This window comes from Odocoileus virginianus, chromosome 6 (assembly GCF_023699985.2).
Source record: "Odocoileus virginianus isolate 20LAN1187 ecotype Illinois chromosome 6, Ovbor_1.2, whole genome shotgun sequence".
In the NCBI taxonomy this organism is placed as follows: Eukaryota; Metazoa; Chordata; class Mammalia; order Artiodactyla; family Cervidae; genus Odocoileus; species Odocoileus virginianus.
This window is the reverse complement of record NC_069679.1, coordinates 12,328,932-12,353,038: the sequence shown is the minus strand read 5'-3', so window position 1 is coordinate 12,353,038 and position 24,107 is coordinate 12,328,932. Positions and strand designations below refer to the sequence as shown.

At 42.4% G+C, this 24,107-nt stretch overlaps 1 protein-coding gene across 3 annotated transcripts in view; it reads left to right on the top strand.

The window, feature by feature from the left end:
• Positions 1 to 14,163: 14,163 nt before the first annotated feature.
• CELF6 (CUGBP Elav-like family member 6) overlaps positions 14,164 to 24,107 on the top strand; it is a 29,690-nt gene continuing 19,746 nt past the window's right edge. For 2 of the 3 annotated variants that reach the window (XM_070468780.1, XM_020894283.2), the window contains exons 1-2: positions 14,164 to 14,758; positions 18,527 to 18,609. In XM_070468780.1, the coding sequence (XP_070324881.1) occupies positions 14,497 to 14,758; positions 18,527 to 18,609 (345 nt within the window). In that variant the 5' untranslated portion in view covers positions 14,164 to 14,496. The remainder of the gene's footprint in view (positions 14,759 to 18,526; positions 18,610 to 24,107) is intronic. The other variant, XM_070468783.1, reaches the window with a different exon arrangement.

The window sequence follows — 24,107 nt, the reverse complement described above, 5'->3', positions numbered from 1 at the left end:
AAAAGAATATACATACATAAATGAATAACTGAAACACTTTTCCATATACCAAAAACAACACAACATTGTAAATATATGTTGTATATAACACAACATTGTAAATCAAATATACTTCAATAAAAAATAAGAAAGAAGGGGAATATTATATAATGATAAAGAAGTTAATTCTCCAAGAAGACAGAATCTTTAAAAGTGTACACCCTAAGAACAGAGTATACATGAGAGGAACATATACGAGGGGAAAACTTATAAAACTGTAAGGAGAAAGAGACAAATCCACTACTCAGCAGGTGAAAATTAATACTGACATAATTAACTTATAAAACTGTAAGGAGAAAGAGACAAATCTACTACTCAGCAGGTGAAAATTAATACTGACATAATTGAACTGAACAGCACCATGAATTAACTGAATCTATACATTCCTCTCAAGTTCACGTGGAACTTTCCCCAAGATAGACCACATTCTGGGACATGAAACACACCTTAATAAATATTAAAAGACTGAACTCATAACAGATATGCTCTGAGACCATAATGGAATTAAGCTACAATAACAGAAAAATAGCCAGAAAATCCCCAACTATTTGAAAATTAAATAACATACTTCTGAATAACACCTGGCTTAAAAATATCTCAAGAAAAAATTTAAAATATTTTTAAACTAAATAAATATGAAAACACAATTATAATTTGTGAGATGCAGTAAAAACACTGTAGAAATGTATGGCATTAAGTGTGTATATTAAAAAAGAAATATCTAAAATCAATAATCTAAGTTTTCCTTAAGAAACTAGAAACAAATTTAATCCAATGTAAGCAGAAAAAGGGAATAATAAAAATTAGAGCAGGAACCAATAAAATTGAAAAAATGGAAATAGAGAAAATCAGCAAAAGCTTCTTTCAAAATAGCAATAAAATCAATAAACCTCTAGCCAAGCTAACCAATGAAAAAAGGAGACACCAATTACTCTTATCAGAAACGAAAGTGGGGTCATCACTATTGATTCCCATGGATATTAAAATATAAATGAAGGGATATTATAAACAACTCTATGTCCACAAATTCAATAATCTAGATGAAATGAACCAGTTCCTTGAAAGACCTTATCTACCAAAACTTACCCACAGAGAAGTAGACAATCTGAAATACAGGTCTATACCTACTAAAGAAATTGAATTAGTACTGAGTGTTGTTCCAAAATAGAAGGCACCAAACGCAGATGAATTCACTGGTGAATTTTACCACATGTTTAAGGAAGAAATTGACACCAATTCTCTATGATCTCTTCCTGAAAATAGAGAATAGCATTATCCTAACATCAAGACCAGACAATGATATTACAAGAAAAAATACACTGCAGACCAGTATCTCCCATGGACACAGATGCAAAAATGCTCAACAAAATATTGGCCAATCAAATCCAATAATGTATACAGAGACTTATACACAGTAACTAAGTGATATTTACTCCAGGATGCAAAGCTAGTTCAACCCTTGAAAGTCAATTAATACAATTTCTTACGCCAACATGTTAAAGAAAAATCACGATAACATTAACAGATACAGAAAAAAGTATTTGACAAAATCCAACACCCATTCATTAATTCTAAAAACTTCCAGTAAACTGGGAATAGAAGTGAACTTCCTCAACTTGATAAAGAACATTTATAAAAATCCTATAGCTACATCATACTTAACAATGAGAAACTAGATTCTTTCCACTTAAGATCATGAACAAGGCAAGCCATGTCCTCTTTCATCACGCTTATTCAACATCTTACTATAAGTCCTTGCTAAGGCAATAATGGCAACCCACTCCAGTATTCTTGCCTGGAAAATCCCATGGACTGAGGATCCTGGTGGGCTACAGTCCAGGGGGTCACAAAGAGTCGGACACGACTGAGCGACTTCACTTCACTTCACTTAAGGCAATAATAAAAGGAAATAAGAGATGTACAGATTGGGAAGAAAGGAATAAAACTGTTCACAGATGACATGACTGTCTATTAAGAAAATCCCAAAGACTTGACCAAAATCTCCTGGAAATAAAAAGCAACTATAGTAAGGCTGCAGGACACAAAACATCTATAAATGTTGATTGCTACCCTGTATATCAATAATGAAAAATTGAATTTTACATTAAAAATACACCATTTTCATTAGAAGCAAAAACTTGGATGTTTAGGAATAAACAAATATGTGCAAGATATATATAAGGAAAAATACAACACTGTTGAAATCAAAGAAGATATAAATAAAGCAAGAGATCTTCCATGTTCATAGATAGGAAATTCCGAAGAAGGCAATGGCACCCCACTCCAGTACTCTTGCCTGGAAAATCCCATGGACGGAGGAGCCTGGTGGGCTGCAGTCCATGGGGTCGCTAAGAGTCAGACACGACTGAGCGACTTCACTTTTCACTTTCATGCATTGGAGAGGGAAATGGCAATCCACTTCAGTGTCCTTGCCTGGAGAATCCAAGGGACGGGGGAGCCTGGTGGGCTGCCGTCTATGGGGTCACACAGAGTCGGACACGACTGAAGCGACTTAGCAGCAGCAGCAGATAGGAAATTCAATACTGTTATCAGCTTTTTCCCAATGTGATCCATAGAGTCAATGCATTTCCAATCAAAATCCCAGCAAGGTATTTTACGGATATCAACAAACTGATTCTAAACTTCACATGGAAAAGCAAGAGGCCAAAATAGCTAATACAACACTAAAAGAGAACAAAGTTGGAGAACAGACAATATTCAATTTCAAGATTTAGTATAAAGCCATTCTAAACAAGACAGTTTAATATTTGGTGAAAGAATAAATGAGTAGATCAATAGAACAGCATCAAGACCAGAAATAGGCCAACACAATATAGCCAATTGGAATTCAACAAAGGAACAATGGCAATTCAATGGAGAAAGAATATTCTATTAAACAAATAGTGGTGGAATAACAGTACACTCACAGGCCAAAAAAAAAAAAAAAAAAGAACATCCAAGATCAATTGATACAATACAGCATATTAAAATTAATAGAATAAAGAAGAGAACACACATTCTCATCTTAATAGTCACAGAGAAAGCACTAGAAAAAATAGAAAACCCATTCATGACGAAAGCTCTTATGAATGTCAGAAAGGAATTTCCACAACCTGATAAATTTCCACAATTTACTGTTGACATTATATTTAATGATGAAAAACTAAGTCTTTTCCCCTAATACTGAGAACAAAGCAAGGGTTTCCATTTTCACTTGCTTGCATTCAAGACTGCACAGCAGGGGGATCACATGTTCTGGTTTTCTAAGTTTTATGGATTTAACTTTGGTAATGCTTACTAAAGATGTGTACTTTGGACATTTGTAAATTAATAACACATCGTATATAGCAATTCCCTGGCAGTCCAGTGGTTAAGACTCTGCACTCTCACTGCCGAGGGCCTGGGTTTAAACCCTGGTTGGGAAACTAGAAGCCCACAAGCTGTGTAGCATGGCAAAAACAACAAAAACCAAACAGCATATGCTAAAATAAATAAAACTGCCTAAGGTAGAGCTTTTATATTATACGTTATCCTTATGAGTGTTGTCAATACGTAGGGGAAAGGACTCTGGTCAGAAATCTGGATTCCATCAATGTCTTATTTTTATATATCTATAAAAAGAGAAAATTATACTACAAGTAGTTACACTTTGTCAGGCCCTGTAACTGTGATTATTTCCTTGATTATTTGAAAAATATAACTGAAAAGAAATAAATATCAAAACACCTTAAAAAAAAAAGATTGTACTTGGAAATTCTAGTCAGTGCAGTCAGGCAGGGGAAAAAAATAAAAGGCATGCAGATTAAACAGGAAGCAGTAAAACTGTCTTAAACTTGCAGATGACATGATTGTTTACAGAGAAAATCCAACTGAATTATATTTTTATATATAAGCAGAAAACTACTATAAACTGTAATTTTTGAGAAGATACAATTTGGGAATTATCTGACAGTCCAGCAGTTAGGACTCCACATTCTCACTGCCGAGGGCCTGGGTTCAATCCCTGGGTCAGGGAACTAAGATCCCACAAGTTGTGTAGCCCTGGCCAAAAAAAAAGGATACAATTTACAATAACATCAAAACTTTGACCTTTGACAAAAGATGTAAAAGAACTATACAAAAATTTTTTTGAGAGAAATTAAAAATCTAAATAAATGTAAACCTATACTTTGTTCGAGGGGCAGAAATCTCAGTTTTGTTAAGATGGCAATTCTCTTCCAAATTTATCTACAGATTGAATACAATCCCAGGAAAAATCTCAGCAGGCATTTTTTTTTAATTGACAAACTGATCATAAAATTTATATGAAAATGCAAAGGTCCTGGGAAAGCAAATAGGAAAAGGAGTACGGTCAAGGCTGTATATTGTCACCCTGCTTATTTAACTTATATGCAGAGTACATCATGAGAAATGCTGGGCTGGAAGAAGCAGAAGCTGGAATCAAGATTGCCAGGAGAAATATCAATAACCTCAGGTATGCAGATGACACCACCCTTATGGCAGAAAGTGAAGATGAACTAAAAAGCCTCTTGATGAAAGTGAAAGAGGAGAGTGAAAAAGTTGGCTTAAAGCTCAACATTCAGAAAACTAAGATCATGACATCTGGTCCCATCACTTCATGAGAAATAGATGGGGAAATAGTGACAGGCTTTATTTTGGGGGGGCTCCAAAATCACTGCAGGTGGTGATTGTAGCCATGAAATTAAAAGATGCTTACTTCTTGGAAGGAAAGTTATGACCAACCTAGATAGCATATTAAAAAGCAGAGACATTACTTTGCCAACAAAGGTCTGTCTAGTCAAGGCTATGGTTTTTCCAGTGGTCATGTATGGATGTGAGAGTTGGACCATGAAGAAAGCTGAGAGCTGAAGAATTGATGCTTTTGAACTGTGGTGTTGGAGAAGACTCTTGAGAGTCCCTTGGACTGCAAGGAGAGCCAACCAGTCCATCCTAAAGGAGATCAGTCCTGGGTGTTCATTGGAAGGACTGACGCTGAAGCTGAAACTCCAATACTTTGACCATCTCATGTGAAGAGTTGACTCATTGGAAAAGACCCTGATGCTGGGAGGGATTGGGGGTAGGAGGAGAAGGGGACGACAGAGGATGAGATGGCTGGATGGCATCACCGACTCGATGGACATGAGTTTGAGTGAACTCCAGGAGTTGGTGATGGACAGGGAGGCCTGGCGTGCTGCGATTTATGGGGTCACAGAGTCAGACACGACTGAGCAACTGAACTGAACTGAACTGAACTAGGACAGCCAAACCAACTGAAAAAGAACTAACTTGGACGGCCAACACTAATTGATCTCAAGAATTATGCTAAAGCTGTATTAATCAAGGCAGTGTGATATTGGCATAAAAATGAAGAAATGGGTCAATGGGATGAAACAGAGTCCAGAAATAATCACATAACATAACATACAATTAACTTTTGACAAAGGCAATTCAGTAGAGAAAGGATAGTCTTTCTCAACAGATGCTGATGGAACATATCCATATCCATATGGATATCCATATGTAAAAGAAAAACATTTCTTAGCTTGATCCATACCTCATATCATACAAAAAATTAATTAAAAACTATTCAAAGAACTAAATATAAAACCTGATACTATAATATCTTCTAGGAAAAAACATAACAGGAAATCTTTGTGTTCCATGGCTTAGGCAATGATTTTTCAGATATGCTACCAAAAGCATAAGCCATTGAATAACAAATTGATAACTTGGTCATCATAAAAGTTAAAACTAAAAACTGCTATAGAAAACTAACTGGGGAGGGGGGATCGGGATGGGGAACACATGTAAATCCATGGCTGATTCATGTCAATGTATGGCAAAAGCCACTGCAATATTGGGAAGTGATTAGCCTCCAACTGATAAAAATAGATGGAAAAAAAAAGAAAACTAAACTGTTGTTCAGTTGCTCAGTTGTACTCTGTTAAGAAAATGAAAAAATAAGACACAGTCTGGGAGAAAAATCTTTGCAAAGCATAACTTTGACAAAGAACTTGCAAGTACAATATCTAAAGAATTTCCAATATGTAATGATAAGAAAAAAAAATCAATTTTTTTAATGGGGAACAGATTTTGATAGACATTAAATAAGCTCATGAAAAGATTCTTAACATCATTCATTATTATGGAAATGGAAATCAAAACCACAGTGAGATACCACTACACACCAATTACAATGGCTAAAATTTCAAAGAATGACTATAAAAAAATAATAAAAGATTGACTATAATGTGTTAACAAAAATGTAGAAGAACTTGAACTCTCATGTACTACTACTGAGAATGTAAAATAAAACAACCACTTTTGACAACATTTTGATAGTTTCTTAAAAAGCTAAACACATATCTCTGACATAGTCTTGTCATTCTATCCCTTGGTATTGATCCAAGAGGAAAGGAAATACATGTCCATAAAAAGACTTGTACAGGAGTGTTCACAGTAGCTTTGCTAGTGATAGCCCTAAACTGGAAAGAACCCAAATGTCCATCATAAGGTCAGTGGGTTAACAAAACGTGGTATATAAATACCATGGAGTACTACTCAGCAATAAAAAATAATGAATTGTTGGTGCAGACAACAACATGGATAAATCTAAAAATAATTTGCTATGAAAGAAGCTAGAAAAAGAATACATACTGCATGATTCCACTTACAGAAAACTATAGAACATACAAACGAATCTATTGTTGTTCATGCTCAATCATGTCTGACTCTACAACCCCATGAACTGCAGCACGTCAGGCTTCTCCGTCCTTAACCATGTTTGTAAGCACTTTGGAATCAACAGGACAGGTTTAAAACACACTTATGCCTAGGTCTGATTCAATTAGTTTGGCTGTGGCTGCAACAAGGTAGTCCATCTTCTCCCCACCACCAAAGGAGCGTCAGAGAAGGTCAAAAGCAGAGCTAGGACTTTCACGCCCACCTAACATTAACAAATTCCCTTTCTGTGGATTCAATGGGTCTCCTCTCCCTCCTCGTTGGAATGGTGTCAAAGGGGCACACCTGGAAGTTTCCAACCAGTAGTAATGAGACCGCCTTTCCTCCAATTTAGGGTGGTTTCAGCAGAGATCTCCTTTGACAGCAAGGAGATTAAACCAGTCAGTCCAAAAGGAAATCAGCCCTGAATACTCATCGAAAAGATAGATGCTGAAGGTAAAGCCCCAATACTCTGACCACCTGATGTGAACAGCCAGCTGATTGGGAAAGACCCTGATGCTGGGGAAAATTGAAGGCAAAAGGAGAAGAGGACAGCAGAGGATGAGATGGTTGAATAGCATCACCTATTCAATGGACCTGAACTTGGGCAAACTCCGGGAGATAGTGAAGGACAGGGAGGCTTGTCATGCTGCAGTCCATGGGGTCACAGAGTCGGACATGACTTAGTGACTGAACAACAACAACAGTAGGAGCAGAGCTTTAGCAGGACATTTGAACTTAAACGTGTCAGTAACAAGGCGGTGTCTCTGTTTCTCAATTAGTGTAGGGTCAGAGATCTGCTAAAATAGAAAATTTAAATATTCAGAGTTTCATAATAACATATCCAGAGTGTAATAATAGGCACCAACACTAAGATGACACACACGTTGGAATTATCTATCAAAGATGTTAAAGCAGCCATTATAAAATGCTTCAACAAACAATTACAGTAAGTCCCCAATATATGAATGAATTCCATTCCAAGTGTGTGTTTTTAAGTACAAGAAAATTAGCCCAGGTGAACAACTAACAGTTGGCTGTATAGCACTATAAAAGGTTTATAATGTGTTTGCATATTTGAAAGTTCAAAATTTGAAAGTTCATATGTTCACAGTTGAAATAGGAAAAAATAGGAAGTCTCAGTTGAGAAATAGAAGATATAAATAAGGACAAAGTAGAAATTTTAGAAGAATTGATGGTTTTGAACTGTGGTGTTGGAGAAGACTCTTGAGAGTCCCTTGATTGCAAAGAAATCAAACCAGTCAATTGTAAAGGAAATCAGTCCTGAATATTCATTGGAAGTTCTGTTGCTGAAGCTGAAGCTCCAATACTTTGGCCACCTCATGTGAAGAGCTGACTCATTAGAAAAGACCCTGATGCTGGGAAAGATTGAAGGCAGGAGGAGAAGGGGATGACAGAGAATGAAATGGTTGGATGGCATCACTGACTCAATGGACATGAGTTTGAGCAAGCACTGGGAGTAGGTGATGGACAGGGAAGCCTGGCCTGCTGGAGTCCATTGGGTCGCAGAGAGTCAGACATGATGGAGCGACTGAAATGAACTGAACTGAAAAATACAACCACGAAAATGAAAAACTCACTAGATAGGTTTGACATCAGAATGCAGAGGAAAGAATCAGTGAACTTGAAGATAGAAAAGAACTTACCCAATCTAAACAACAGAGAGAAAATACACTTCAAAAAATTTAACAGTGCCTCAGGGACCTATGGATTAACAAAAGATCATAGTTCTGAAGAAAAAGGTAAAAGAGGAAGTGGATGAAAAAGTCCTTGAATAGTTGAAAACTACCTAAATTTAGCAAATCCCAAACAGGATAAAGCCAATGAAATCTACTTCAAGACACCTCATAATCAAACTTATGAAAACTAAAGACAAAGATAGTATCGTAAAAGTAGTGAGAAAGAAATGGCAGCTTACCTGTCAGAGAAAACTATTTCAAATGACAGACAACAACAGATTTCTCACCAGAAACTGTGGAGCCCATAAAGAAGTGGCACATCTTTTATGTTCTGAAAGAAAATAACTGTCAAGCTAGAATCCTATATTTAGCAAAAATATCATTCAGGAATGAGGGGAAATCAAAATATTTTCAGGGACTTCCCTGGTGGCCCAGTGGCTAAGACTGTGCTCCCAACGCAGGGCCCAGGTTTGATCCTTGGTCAGGGAACTAGATTCCACCTGCTGCAACTAAGAGTTTGCATGCCACAACTAAAGATCCCACATGCTGCAACTAAGACTTGGTTTAGCCAAATAAAAAAACATTTCTTTTTAAAAATAGTTTAAAAAAAAGATTTTCAGATAAAGGATAACTTAGGGAATTTGTCACCAGGACAACTGCCTTAAAAGAAGGGCTAACAAAGTTATTAAAATGTAAAGGAAATGATTAAAAAAAAAGTAATTTTAGACTATCTGGAATGAGGAAAAAGACAATGGGAAGATGAAAATATGGGGGGACTTCTCTGGTGGTCGAGTGGCTAAGACTCCATACTCGCTCCCAAGGCAGGAAGGATGGGTTCAATCCCTGGTGTGGGAACTAAGATCCCACATGCTGCATGGTATGGTCAAAAGAGAAATAAATAAAAAATAAAATAAAAACTTTAAAAGGTGAATATATAGGTAAGTATAGTAGGTTTTACTGTTCCTCTGGGTTTTCCAAGAGGAAATTGTTTTTGAATAATATTGATCTGGTTTTCAAAGTGTATAGAAAATATAGTTATGACAATTATAAATGAGGGAAGATAAAAGGAATTATGGCCTCCCTGGTGGCTCAGATGGTCAAAAGAATATGCCTGCAATGTGGGAGACCCAGGTTTCATCCCTGGGTTGGGAAGATCGCCTGGAGAAGGGAATTGCTACCCACTCCAGTATTCTTGCCTGGAGAATCCCATGCACAGAGGAGACTGGTGGGCTACAGTCCATGGAATCACAAAGAGCTGGACACAACTGAGTGACTAACACGCACAAAGGGACTTAAAGGTAGGTGCATTTTCTATACTTCATTTGAACTGGTAAAATGTCAATACAAGTAAACTTTGATGTGTATTTACAGTGTACCTAGAATAAGGAACAATTAATTCCAAGGAAGATTGAAAAAAGAAAATAGAGAAATGAAGAACACAGGGAACAAAAAGAAGACAGAAAATTAAGTGGCAGATTTAACACCCTAGTATATTGATAACTAAATTAAAAGTAAATGGTCTAAATACAACAATTAAAAGACAAAAATTGATGACCTAAATTTTAAAAATGACCCAACTATATGCTGTCACACTAAATATAACAGTACAAGTAGGTTGAAAATAAAAGGAAAGATATACTATGTAAACATTAACCAAAAATAAATCAGGAGTGGCTATATTAATGTCAGATAAAGCAGATCTCAAAGTAAGAAATTTCTCAAGAACAGACAATGACATTCAGTTCAGTTCAGTCGTTCAGTTGTATCCAACTCTTTGCGAACCCATGGACTCCAGCAGGCCAGGCTTCCCTGTACATCATCAACTCCCAGAGCTTGCTCAAACTCATGTCCATTGAGTCAGTGATGCCATCCAACCATCTCATCCTCTGTCCTCCCTTTCTCCTCTTGCCTTCAATCTTTCCCAGAATCAGGGTCTTTTCTAATGAGTCAGTTCTTCACATCAGGTGGCCAAAGTATTGGAGTTTCACCTTCAGCATCAGTCCTTCCAATGAATATTGAGGACTGATTTCCTTTAGAATGGACTGCTTTGATCTCCTTGCAGTCCAATGGACTCTCAAGAGTCTTCTCCAACACCACAGTTCAAAAGCATCAATTCTTCTGCACTGAGCTTTCTTTATAGTCCAACTCTCACATCCATACATGACCACTGGAAAAACCATAGCTTTGAATAGACAGACCTTTGTTGGCAAAGTAATGTCTCTGCTTTTTAATATGCTATCTAGGTTGGTCATAGCTTTTCTTCCAAGGAGCAAGCGTCTTTTCATTGCATGGCTGCAGTCACCATCTGCAGTGATTTTTGAACCCTCTGACTGTTTCCACTGTTTCCCCATCTATTTGCCATGAAGTGATGGGACCAGATGCCATGATCTTCGTTTTCTGAATGTTGAGTTTTAAGCCAAATTTTTCACTTTCCTGTTTCACTTTCATCAAGAGGCTCTTTAGTTCCTCTTCACTTTCTGCCATAAGGGTGGTGTCATCTGCATATCTGAGGTTATTGATATTTCTCCCAGCAATCTTGATTCCAGCTTGTGCTTCATCCAGCCTGGCATTTCACATGATGTACTCTGCATATAAGTTAAATAAGCAGGGTGACAATATACAGCCTTGACATACTCCTTTCCCAATTTGGAACCAGTCTGTTTTTCCATGTCAGGTTCTAACTGTTGCTTCTTGACCTGCATACAGATTTCTCAGGAGGCAGGTAAGGTGTCTGGTATTCCCATCTCTTTCAGAATTTTCCACAGTTTATGGTGATCCACACAGTCAAAGGCTTTGGCATAGTCAATAAAGCAGAAGTAGATGTTTTTCTGGAACTCTCTTGCTTTTTCAATAATCCAGCGGGTGTTGGCAATTTGATCTCTGGTTCCTCTGCCTTTTCTAAATCCAGCTTGAACATCTGGAAGCTCTCAATTCACGTATTGCTGAAGCCTGGCTTGGAGAATTTTAAGCATTACTTTGCTAGCGTGTGAGATGAGTGCAATTGTGTGGTAGTTTGAACATTCTTTGGCATTGCCTTTCATTGGGATTGGAATGAAAACTGACATTTTCCAGTCCTGTGGCCACTGCTGAGTTTTTCAAATTTGCTGCCATATTGAGTGCAACACTTTCACAGCATCATCTTTTATTATTTGAAATAGGTCAGCTGGAATTCCTTCACCTGCCCTAGCTTTGTTTGTAGCAATGCTTTCTAAGACCCACTTGACTTCGCATTCCAGGATGTCTGGCTCTGGGTGAGTGATCACATCATTGTGGTTATCTGGATCATGAAGATCTTTTTTGTATAGTTCTTCTGTGTATTGTTACCACTTCCTCTCAATATCTTCTGCTTCTGTTAGGTCCATACCATTTCTTTCCTTTATTGAGCCCATCTTTGCATGAAATGTTCCCTTGGAATCTCTTATTTTCTTGAAGGGACCTCTAGTTTTCCCCATTCTATTGTTTTCCTCTATTTCTTTGTGTTGACCACTGAGGAAGGCTTTCTTATCTCTCCTGGCTATTCTTTGGAACTCTGCATTCAAATGGGTATATCTTTCCTTTTCTCCTTTGCCTTTAGCTTCTCTTCTTTTCTCAGCTATTTGTAAGTCCTCCTCAGACAACCATTTTTTCTTTTTGCATTTCTTTCTATTGGGGATGGTCTTGATCACTGCCTTAAGTACCATGTCATGAACTTCTGTCCATAGTTCTTCAGGCACTCTGTCTCTCAGATCTAATCCCTTGAATCTATTTGTCACTTCCACTGTATAATCATAAGGGATTTGATTTAGGTCATACGAACGGTCTAGTAGTTTTCCCTACGTTCCTCAATTTATGACTGAATTTGACAATAAGTTCATGGTCTGAGCCACAGTCAGCTCTGTCTTGTTTTTGCTAACTGTATAGCACTTCCCCATCTTTGGTTGCAAAGAATATAATCATTGACATGACATAATGATGAAAGAGTCAATCCACCAGAAAGACACAGCAACCGTAAATGTGTATGCACCAACCAAGAGAACTGCAACATATGTAAAGCAAAAACAAATAGAACTGGAAGGAGAAATAAATTCACAATTACAGTTGAAGATTTAAATACCCCTCTCTCAACAGTTGAGAAAATAAGTAGACATAAAGTCAGCAAAGATAGAGAACTAAACAACACCATCAACCAACAGGATCTAATCAGCATTTATAGAATACTCCATCCAATTACAGCGGAATATACTGTTGAAAATATTCTGTTCAGTCACCAAAAAATCATTTACCAAGATAGATCATATTCTGAGGATCACAAAACCTCAACAAAAGTAAAAGAACTGAAATTATACAGAGTATGTTCTGAAACTAGAAGTCTATAAAAGAAAGACAACAGGAAAATTCTCCAAACACTTGAAAACTAAAAAATAGACTTACAGAGAAAGTTTCAAAGAAATTTTTAAAAATACATCGAGCTCAGTGAAACAAATATTCTGGTAACCATTCCATAATCAGGTAATTACAGGAATAACTTTTACTAAAAGTAAAAAAAGAAATTTAATTGTTATTTCTGAATTTGAATATTGCAACATTTTGCTGATTCCAGTTGCTACTGCTGCTCTTGAACAGTCATCAGTGGAGACAGATTAGCAATTTTAATGAAAGAAGGCAAGAAAAAAATTATGAAATAAACATATAACTTATGCATTATTAATCTTTATTGTACTACTTGTGCCCAAATATCACTGACCCATCAAGAGAATACTCAGACATAAGAAGAGCAATAAAATTCCATCAGTTCTGATATTTTGCCAACTTTCCATCATATAAAAGCAGTTTTACACATAGTTTTCATTTTTATTATGAAGGAGTATTTGTGGAAATAAGAAATAAACATATTTTATTTAACAACTTGTAACTTGATTTATATCTTTTAAATATTTAGACACGCAGCATGTGTATTTTCATTTCTTCTTTTGCCCTGGCCCCAGCAGATGTTAGTTAGGGGTTGGCTTGGCCCTAAACTCCTTGGCCCTCAGACCCTCAACTCCTTGACCCTCAGACCGTCAGTTTCCTTTTCTGGAAAAAGAGGATAACACTCGTGAGCTCACAGAGTCAGGATGAACTAGGCGCGTGAGCAAATACGGCTATATAAGTTCCCTCACTCTCCTGAGGAGGAATTCATGTTCCAAGAGTGTTCTGGAGTTTTTGTTTTGTTTTTCTTTCTTTAAATTTTTATTTTTAGTTTTTGTGGGATCCGTGGGAGACGAATGTATTTGAGTCTCGTGCTTAAGGTAGTTGTTGAGGAGAGAGCTGTGTGATAGGCGGGGTGGGATCAGCTCCGAGGACTGGCTTCGGTAGTGGGAATGGAGAAGAGGAATCCCCATCCACCCCCGCAGGAAACGCTCCAGTGATGGGAGGTGTGTGCCTGTGTGTGCTGGTGTGTGAGAAGGGGGGTTAGCTCTGACTCCCTCAGACATCACCACGCATGACAAAGCTACTTCCCCTCACGCTGTCCAAGGCGCACACGCACGATCCACGGCCACGCCCGCACATACTCGACAGACACAGGGCATCCTAGGGTCCGGTTGCCATGGCGAGCAGGAAGGAGCGCTAGAGCCCAGCCGCCCCTCCCGCCCCCGGCCGAACACGGTCAACTCCATCTCTGATTGGCCGTTGCCTCCTCATTATGCAAATCATTTGCGTAGACCCGGCGGCCAGCTGCCCTTACGTCATCAAACACAGGGGCTGGGGCTCGGGGCTCAGCTCCGGGAGAGCTCGGGCGGGAGCCCAGAGAGCGCCTCGCGGGGACCTCAAGCCAGACCCCAGCGTCCCGCCGCCTCGGCCCGGGCCTGCCCCGCCCCCTGCCCCGCCCCCTTCCAGCCTGCCCCACCCTTTCTACGCCCCTCCACCCGGGCCCCGCCCCCTGTGCAGCCTCCCTCCCCCCCCACCCCCGTGCCCTCGCCGCCTGGGTCCCGCCCCCTCCCCCCCGGCCCTCTCCACTGGTCCAGGGAGGGGACGGCGGGACAGGCGGGACCGGCGGGAGGGCGGACCGGGCGGGGATATGGCCGCGGCGCCCGGAGGGTCTGCGCCGCCCGCCGGCCCCGGCCCGCGCCTGGGTTTCAGCACCGCGGACAGCGGCATCGGCATGAGCGGGCTAAACCCGGGTCCTGCTGTGCCCATGAAGGACCACGACGCCATCAAGCTTTTCGTGGGGCAGATCCCGCGGGGCTTGGACGAGCAGGACCTCAAGCCGCTGTTCGAGGAGTTCGGCCGCATCTACGAGCTGACGGTGCTGAAGGACCGGCTCACCGGCCTCCACAAAGGTGCGCGGGGTCAGCCCAGCCCAGCCCTGCCCAGCCCTGCCCAGCCCAGCCCCAATCCGATTAGAGTGAGGCCCAGCCCAAATCCCAGCCTCAACTGCAGCCCCAACCCAAGCCCTGCCTAGAGCCTGTCCAACACCAGTCCAATACCAGCCGACTTCAGCCCAGTCTTTCTCCCAGATCACAGAACCCTCAACCCAGAATTTTCTGACACCCTCCTTCTGATCATCACTCTGGCCCCCTGACGTGTTCTCTATTCTAACCTCCAATTCCCTACCCCTTGGCTCTCACACCCTAACAGTCCCCACCTTTCAGCTGGACTTCCCTCTATCTTTCCCATCAGACAGCCCAAATCCAGGAATTTGGGAACTTATTCCACCTTCTAAGTCTCTGACACCCTCAGTCTCCCAAACCCTGGACCCAATCATTCCTGAATCACCACCACTTCCCCACGTCTGGTGTCAGCCCATTCAGGGCTAACCAACGTTCACACGCATTTTGGAGTTGCACCCCTCATTCTTGCCTCCAAGACCTGGCAACATCTAGAGCCTTTTTTTGATTCAGATTGCCAACCTAAAATCCCACAGACTCAAACTCTTGCCTTCTTCAGAATGCAGGCCTGTCTAAATCACAAAATCCAATTCCCTTCCCAGGAGGCTTTCCACCAAATCCCACCTTCTTGCTTAGGAATAGCCCCAGTCTCTCCATTCCCATCCAGAACCCCAACACTGTCTTCTTCTGATCTGAGTCCAGGACTCTGACCTCAGCAGGAACTCCAGCCATCTGTGCTCCCTCATCCCCCGCATCTCAGGTGTCCTCTCAGCTGAACCCACACTTGTTTTACCCTCTAATCTCCTCACTCCCGTGCCACATATTTGTCCCTTCCCAATCCTCTTTATGGCCTCCCAATCCTCTTTATGGCTTTCCCTTCCTCACAAGCTGGTCCTAGACCAGAACCTGTGGACCAGAGCCTCAAGGGTGGGTCAAGTTGAAGAGGCAGAAAGTGGTCTTCTCCCAGATCCTGTTCAAGAGACAGGCACCATGGTCCTGTCCTGCCACACCTCTTTCTTCCTGTAGGGATAGGGAGGAGGCTTGTTTACATGCAGAAAAGTCTGTCCAGGCTGGGCTGGAGTAAGATGGCCAGAGTCACATGTCATACATGGGCACAGGAAGGAAATTATTTGAAAAGAATCACTTTTTTCTCTCCCCACCTTCACCATGCTGTAGTTTCAGGTTCTGTGGAGTAGGGGAGGGTGTCCAACTATCCTCCATGATCTTTCCAGGAGAGAAGTTGTAGGCCCTGGGTATCAGCTAAATGTATTTTCCTAAGGGCTGAGAGCTGGAATCAGGCTGCCTCCTTTTCCACTCAGAGGCTTTGGGGAGTTCCTAGGCACACTAATGTAGGAGTTTCAGGAAAATGCCCATAGAGGATCCGGGAACAGCTATGTAGCAGTGCATCTTAAACCCTTTGGAGTGGGGTTATTTTTAAAGGGGCATGAAACCACAAGACCATACCACCCAGATCCCTTCTAATGCAGTCCAGTTGCCCAGCTGCCCATCCATCCATAGCAACTTATGGTCTTATTTTTTAGACATTTATTTCAGTATGTAAGTACAAGCTGGTCTTTCTGAGCAATCTGTGTAGTAAAGAAAGTGTATAGATTATCTTTAATTCTCACTCTTCTCACTCAAACACCATGAGTCTCTGAACTGTTCTCTAATCTTTTCTCTCTCTCCACTTAGTTCTAATTCTTCCTGTTCCCCACCCCCCCCCCACCCATTCATCTGACCCTCAAGCCATGCTTCTCTGTCTTTTTATCCTTCCATTCTTCCACTCCCTGTCCACACAGGGCTCCTTTTGGCAGCAACTAGGCCCTTGAGCCTTTCAGACAGGGCCCCAGCCCTGCTCAGTTCTGACGTCAGCTAATATGGTTTGGTGGTGGAGGATGGAGCAGGGACGTAAGCGGAATTAGGTTTTGGTGATTTTTTTCCCCAAATCAACCCACAACTCTTGAAGGCAAGGTTACTTTGCAAGGTCAGTGGGGAGGGTCTCCCAATCAACATATTCTCCACCTTCTCCCCAGCAACAGTGACGTCCAAAAGCCAGAGTGACTCATTTTCTTTTAGATGGTGAATACTGAAGCGGGCAGCCACAGTGCTTTGAAAACAAGTGCAGCCTAGGAGTTGGAGATTCCAAACCCTGTCCTACCACTGGCATACTTTCTGGGCATCAATTTTCCCATTGATATGATAAGTGTTTGTTTCAGGAGTTCTCTAAGGTCTCTTTAACCCAGTGAATGGCAGATATCTGCCCACCTTAAGAGGACAGCCACATAGAAGACAATGGATAAAATGTTCCCATTTGCCTTTGCAGTCTGCTGAGGTCTAAGTGGAAAACTACACCAAGCTCCTAATGGTTTCCCACATCCACTTTCTCTTCCTTTGGTCTTTCTCCTTCCTTTACTCAGAAGGCTCTTCTTGAAAACACAGACCTAATGTCACAACCCTGCTTAAAACCCTTTAGTGGCTCTCTACTGTTCTTAGGACAAAATTCAAAATCCAGATTGAAGTTACAGATGAGCTGATCCCTGCATACCTCTCTGGCCAATCTGCCCCCAGTTACCAACCTTCAACCATACTGGCCTTCCATCTGTTTCCCCAACACACTGAATTCTTCACTCAGTTCTTATATGTACTATTCTCTCTGCTTGAAATAATCACTACCCTTTCCATCACCTCATTAACTCCCCCTTTATTATTGAGAGGTCAGTGTGTTCTTTGAGACATTTATTCCTCAATTGTATGGACTTAGATACGTCTCCCTCATGATCCTTCACATGATTCCCATGAGGGCAGGAAATGTGTCTGTCTTGTTACCACTTTACCTTCAAGCCATTATAATATACCACTATAAGAAGTAAGTATTCAATAAATCTTTTCTGGGTAAGTGAGTACTCAACGACTTTTGGAACAGAAGAAGTCTTGGCCCTATGCTTCCTAGCAGGCTACAGGTTCTGAGGCTGGACAAAGAATGGGTAGGACTGAACCTTTGGTTCAACTCAGACTCCTCTCCCCTTTAACTAATTCTTTTAGAGAAGTCAGATTTAGGGCATAAAAGGTCTTAAGAGGCCCTACCCTGCAGTCCTGGAGGGTTGATGGATCAAGTACTTTGGATAGGATTGGAAGTCCCTAGAAGCTCCTATCTGTAGGATGTCCTTAAACCAGTTCCATCTCCCAAGCCTGAAATCAACCCATTTCTTAGACTCAAAGTAGGAGGAGGTATCAGGAAGGAGTTTTGGAGTCCTGGGCTTGGCTCCCAACCTTCTTTCTCCTCTTCTGTCTCCTCCCATCTGAAACTAAGTTGGGAAGGAATTGAGGCTGATTCTTAGAGACTTTAGGAGTATGAATCCAAAAAGGAAGGGGGAGGTTGGGGTTAAAGCTGAAGGCAAAGCCGCTTAGGGAGGTTTAACCCCAACAGGATTTATGGCTGGTGTGGGGAGGGGAGATGTGGGATTGCATGAATATGTGATTGGATGTGGGTGCACATGTTCCCTAGGCAAAAGGCCAGGAGCGAGTGAGGGAGCCAGAGTCTGCAACATGGGCACATGAAGCCCCTCCCTTCAGAGAAGGTGGGAGGCAGAGAAGGCTTCTCAGAAGCAGTACCCTAGTTGAAAGGAGAATGGCTTTGAGTTTGTCAATGTAATAGGGTCTTTCCAGGAAGAGTATCTGGGGGTTTTAGGAAACCCCCTGAGCCAGCCTCTTCCTCCCCAGGCTGTGCCTTCCTCACCTACTGCGCCCGGGACTCTGCTCTCAAGGCCCAGAGTGCACTGCACGAGCAGAAGACCCTGCCAGGGGTAAGTCCACCAGGGCTGGGGTGGGTGGGAACCACCTCTGGCTGGGAACATGCTCTATGTGCTTGCCAAAGCAGCATGTGGTGGCTGGGTTGGGATCAGGAACTAGAAGAAGAGTCATCTTTCTAGGAGAGGACTTACCTGTACCCTTAACAGGTACAGGTTATTTGTTAATTTCAGTCCTCCGGTCCAAAGAAATGGGCTTGAGACTCTTGGGCCAAGTGTACTATTCCCATCTTTTAGGAAAGGCATTACTCTTATGAGTTATGCTAGAATTTGCCTACGTTGGCTAAAATCATGATGTTAGGTGTCATTTGTCACTGGTGTGAGCATATTTGCAGATACACAGGGGAGAGGCTCTGCTGGGCTGGTATCCCGTTTCTTCGAGTTTTGGGGTCCTTGATGATCCTCCTCCTGTAGCGTTTTTTCGGGCATCTTGACTCACCAAGATTGCTTTCCTTCCACACCCCCAAACACTTAGGTCAAGGTTAAGAGAGACCTCATTCTACAGGCAGCTAGGCCACTGTACATCAGTGGCACTTGATATGGCCTTGGCTAATGGCCAATCACTGGACAGAAGCCAAAGTAGGACCTACTGCTGGAGGAAGAAAGTGGTGATTGTCAGGAACTAGTGTTCCTAACACTTGGTGAACTAGGGGTCACCAAGAGCAAGTCATGCTACACAGCTTCATTTTCTCTTGTCCAAGGAGTGACATGTCTAGAGCAAGAATGCTATTCCACTGTCCTGGGCAGGCCAAAGCTGGGAATATATCCAATTCCAGGCCTCAGGATTAAGAGGGTCAGGAGCCTACCAGAAAGAGACTTGGATGGTATAGGGACATAAAATATATTATGGAATTATAATTTGAAGAATCATGGCTATTCAGCTGGACAGGGTTTAGTGGGGAGCTACAATAGGGAGACATCATAACATAATCATTAAGAATACTAGTTTTGAGTCTCACAGACTGGAGTTGAATCCCAGCTCTGCCATTTAGCATTTCTGTGTCTTCAGATACATTACTTAGACATTCGAACTTCAATTCCTCACCTATAGGGAGTGAGTAATACTAACACTTAGCTCACTGGACTACTGGGGGGATTAACTGAAGCTTAGCAAGTACCTGGCACAGAGTAAGATCTCAAAACATATTACTGCTGGGGTGGGTACCCGCTTTCAGATCCTGAAGAAGGATTTGGTTTTCTATGGGTGTCCCCATAGGGCAGGACCAGGATCAGTGGGGTATAAAGAACCGCCACATTAATTTCAGCTCAGTATAAAGGATTCATTTCTCATCATCAGAGCTCTCCAGCAATAAAACAAACTTTAGGGAATTCTCTGGTGGTCTAATGGTTAGGACTCCAAACTCATTGCTTGAGGTCCCAGGTTCAAGCCCTGGTTGAGGAACTAAAATCCTCCAAGCCACATAGTGTAATCAAAATATAAAAATTCAAATTAAATTATATTTTTTAAAAGAGACAAGCTTTACTTAGAGCTGATCAAGCTGTTAACGGGGTGTCAGATCCTAGAACCAATACTTGTAATTGAAGGAACTTGAGCCTGGCTCTTGAAGGCTCAGTGTCAAGTAACACCAACGTGGGCTTCCTGGATGACTCAGTGGTAAAGAACCAGCCTGTAATGCAGGAGAGCCAGGTTCAGTCCCTGGGTAGAGAATATCCCCTGGAGAAGGAAATGGAAACCCACTCCAGTATTCTTGCCTGGAGAATCCCATGGACAGAGGAGCCTGGCAGGGTACAGTCCATGGGGTCGCAAAGAGTCAGACAACTGAAGTCCACCACTGCCACCACGACACCAACTTATCACTCTCACCAGTCCTCTGTAGGCAGGCTCTAGAGACAGACAGACCTGGGTGTCAATCCAGGACCTGCTACTCACTAACTCTATGACCTTGGGCAATTCTTTACTGCTCTAAGCCTAGGCTTTCCTCCTCTGTGAAACTGAGCATGTAGGGCTGTTGTAATAATTAAATAAACTGAGTCATATAAAGTGCTTAACACAAATCTTGGCAGACAGTAAGTATTCAATACAGGTTAGCTGATGGTAGTAGTAGTAACAGCAGCATTACTAGGAGTGATAGTAGAAGTCATTATGCACCCACCCTTGGGAGTAAATAAATGACTTCTGTCACTAGAATTAAGAGCCAATGAGACAAGTGATAAGACTCCATATATGGGAAACATCATGGTAAAGGTTCAGAGGCAAGAGGAACAGATGGGTGTGAAATGGGGCTGGGGGTGTAGAGGAGGGTCCCCACATGAGCACGGGCCAGACTGGAGAGAAGATCCACAGAGGGCAATGGTTGAAGGGAAAACTTTGAGTCCCAGGGTGAAGGGTTTGCACTTTATCCTGGAAGCTAATGGAAGGCACTGAAAAAACTTAAGATGAAATCTGGGAGAACAAATCCTCCCCCAGGGACTTCCCTGGTGGTCCAGTGGCTAAGACTCTGTGCTCCCAATGCAGGGGATCCAGCAGAGGAACATATAAGGAAGATATGGTACATATATACAGTGGACTGTTACTCAGCCATGAAAAAGAATGAAATAATGCCATTTGCAGCAACATGGATGGACCTAGAGATTATCATATACAGTGAGTGAAGTAAGTCAGACAGAGAAGGAGAAATATCATATGACATTCCACGTATGGTGGAATCTAACATGAAATGATACAAATGAACCTACAAAATAGAAAGAGACTCACAAACTTAGAAAATGAACTTACAGTTGCCTGGGGAAAGGGATAGTTGGGGACACACCACTATATTCAAAATGGATAATCAACAAGGACCTATTGTATAGCAAAAACAAACAAACAAACAAAAAACAAAAAAAAAGGCAGGGCATCTGGGTTTGATCCCTGGTTGAGGGAACTATTGGGCTTCCCAGGTGGCACTTGTGGTAAAGAACCCACCTGCCAATGCAGGAGCTGTCAGACACTCTGGTTCAATCCCTGGCTTGGGAAGATCCCCTGGAGGAAGGCCTGGCAACCCACTCCAGTATTCTTGCCTGGAGAATTGAATGGACAGAGGATTCTGGTGGGCTATGATCCATAGGATCACAAAGAGTCGGATACAACTGAAGCAACTTAGCATGCATATGCATGCAGGAAACTAGATTCTGAATGCAACAACTAAGAATCTGTATGCTGCAACTAAAGATCATGCATGCTGCAGCTAAAACCTGGTGCAGCCAAATAAATAAATAATAAAGAAAAAAACCCCCTCCTCAACCAGCCACAGGGCTCCACAATTGAAGGGGTACCTGGTGGACTCTATCAGGCTGAGGGCACCTGAGATAAGGACAGTGAAGCGCTATACTATTAGGGTAATTTCTGGGAAGGAAAAGAGAAATAATAACTAATATATATTGATAGTGACAGTGTTCCTAGCACTTGACACGTTCAAAGTCATTTAATCCTCTATGAAAAAGGTATTGCTAATAGCATTCACATTTTATAGATGAGGAAATTGAGTCATGGAGAATAAGTGACTTGCCCAAGGTCAGGTAGTTACTGATAGGAAGATCAGGGCTTTGAGCCTAGGCAGTCAGGCTCCAGAACTCATTAACTTAGCCACTGCACTGTTACCTGAGCCAGGCTGGCGGCAGACAGAGGTCAAAGGTTCTAGAGCAGATGATGACTGGGTACACCTGGCCCCTCTGACCCTTTCATCCTCAGTCTTCCAACATGGCCTGACTTCCTCTGATACTGCCAGGATTGGCTTGATTCACCCTCCTCAGCTTAACAAAGTGAAAATTAATATTTAATTATTCTCCTAAATGAAAATCAATGGCCTTGTTGGCCAGCCCCAGCATTGGCCGAGCCATCCATCTTTCCTCTGAGCCTGCCAGGGGCAGCAGCAGCTTTAGTCACCTGGCCTTGGGCCCACCAGCATGGAGGGGGAAGGTGCCCAGATCCATGTAGGCTCAGGGTCCTGGGCACATCTGCCACCTGCTGGAGAAGCAGAGACAAGACTTCAATCTGGACTTCTACTGGCGATAGTCACAGCTGTCACTATGGGGTTAGGAAAAGCTGGGTCAAGCTCAAAGAGAAAGGCTGAACCCCTAGGAGAAATTTCATGGTGTCTGCCCAACTGGCACCTCCTCCAGCCCCTCTCTATCAGCTCCCTGCTAATTTCTATCACCTATTAAAGCTTGGCTCCCAAATCAGGAGCCTTCAGACCTCAGTGGTTGTCCCAGCTTCTGCAGCCTCTTCCCCAGGAAGCTGGAGCGGCTTCTTTCAGCCTCACTTCAAGTTCCAGAATCCACTTGAAGAAAGTGAGGCCCAACCTCAGCCCTGCCTTCCGGGATTCAGAAGGTGCCCCCTCCCTCATTTGTTTCTCTTCATGCTCATGATCTCCTTTTCCCCGGGCAACCACCCCTTCAAACACTGAGTACACTTGCTTTTGCAGGTTTTGTCCTGCACGAAAGAGCTTGAGTGAAAAAGGCGAACAGGGGCTGTAGTCTAGGCTTGCTCTGTTGACCCAGCCATGCTCATGATCATAGGACTGTGTCAGCCCAGAAGAAGGGGGACGTTCTTCCTAATCTGTCTACAGTATCTAATTTGCCTGTCTGTATCTCACACAGATGCACTGTATGTGCTAGCACCTGCTCATTGCATGAGCTGGCGCCTTTGCCTTCAAGGAGCTTTCAGCCCAGAAATAACCCACTGCACCTCAGTGGGGTTTACCTCTGGGCACATAAAAGAGGCATCAGGAGTGGAGAGGGAGGGGATGCTATCTGAGCTGAATCATGATCATCACGTTTGAGGGCCTAGAAACCTAAAAGACAAAGGCCACTTCTGGAATCCTGGGGACAGTGTGAGAACTGGTAGGGAAGGTGTCCAGTGGAGATGGCTAAGGCTCCAACTGAATGGAGAGGATCACATGTACAGGACCACAGGGGAGGCAGGACTAACAGGTTTGGGCTCCTAGTCTTAGGACTCGGCTTTATTGGAGGCTTACAATGGGGAACTGTGGGTGCATTTGGAGCAGGGAAGAGTGAGGGGCTGGTATTAAAAGATCACTCTGGCTATGGTGTGAGGCTGGCGTGGAGAGGAAGCACTGCTGGAGGCAGCTGACCCTCTGGACACTGTTGCTTGAGTGCAGGTAAATATCATACTGGCCTGGAGCTGGGGGTGAGGCAGGGATGGAGAGGAGAGGATGGACTTGTGATCTATTCAGAAAAACCATACAGACCCTAGAACGAATGGGACTCGGGAGTGGACTGAATTAGAGGAAGGGGGTCAGGTGGAACAAAGTGCTGACAGCGTTGGTTTCCTTTTTATCTGCTCAACTCTCTCTTGCACCCATGACAAAGACCCACCAGGAGCCCCTTCTTTGGGGAGGTTCCAATAAACATTCTTCCCACAGTGAGGGGAAGGGGCTGAGGGCATCATGAGTGCCGAGTGGAGGGAACAGTTAGCATCAGGACAGAAGAGTCTGAAGAAGGCGATGCAGAGCCCAAAGGCAGGAACTGTAGGC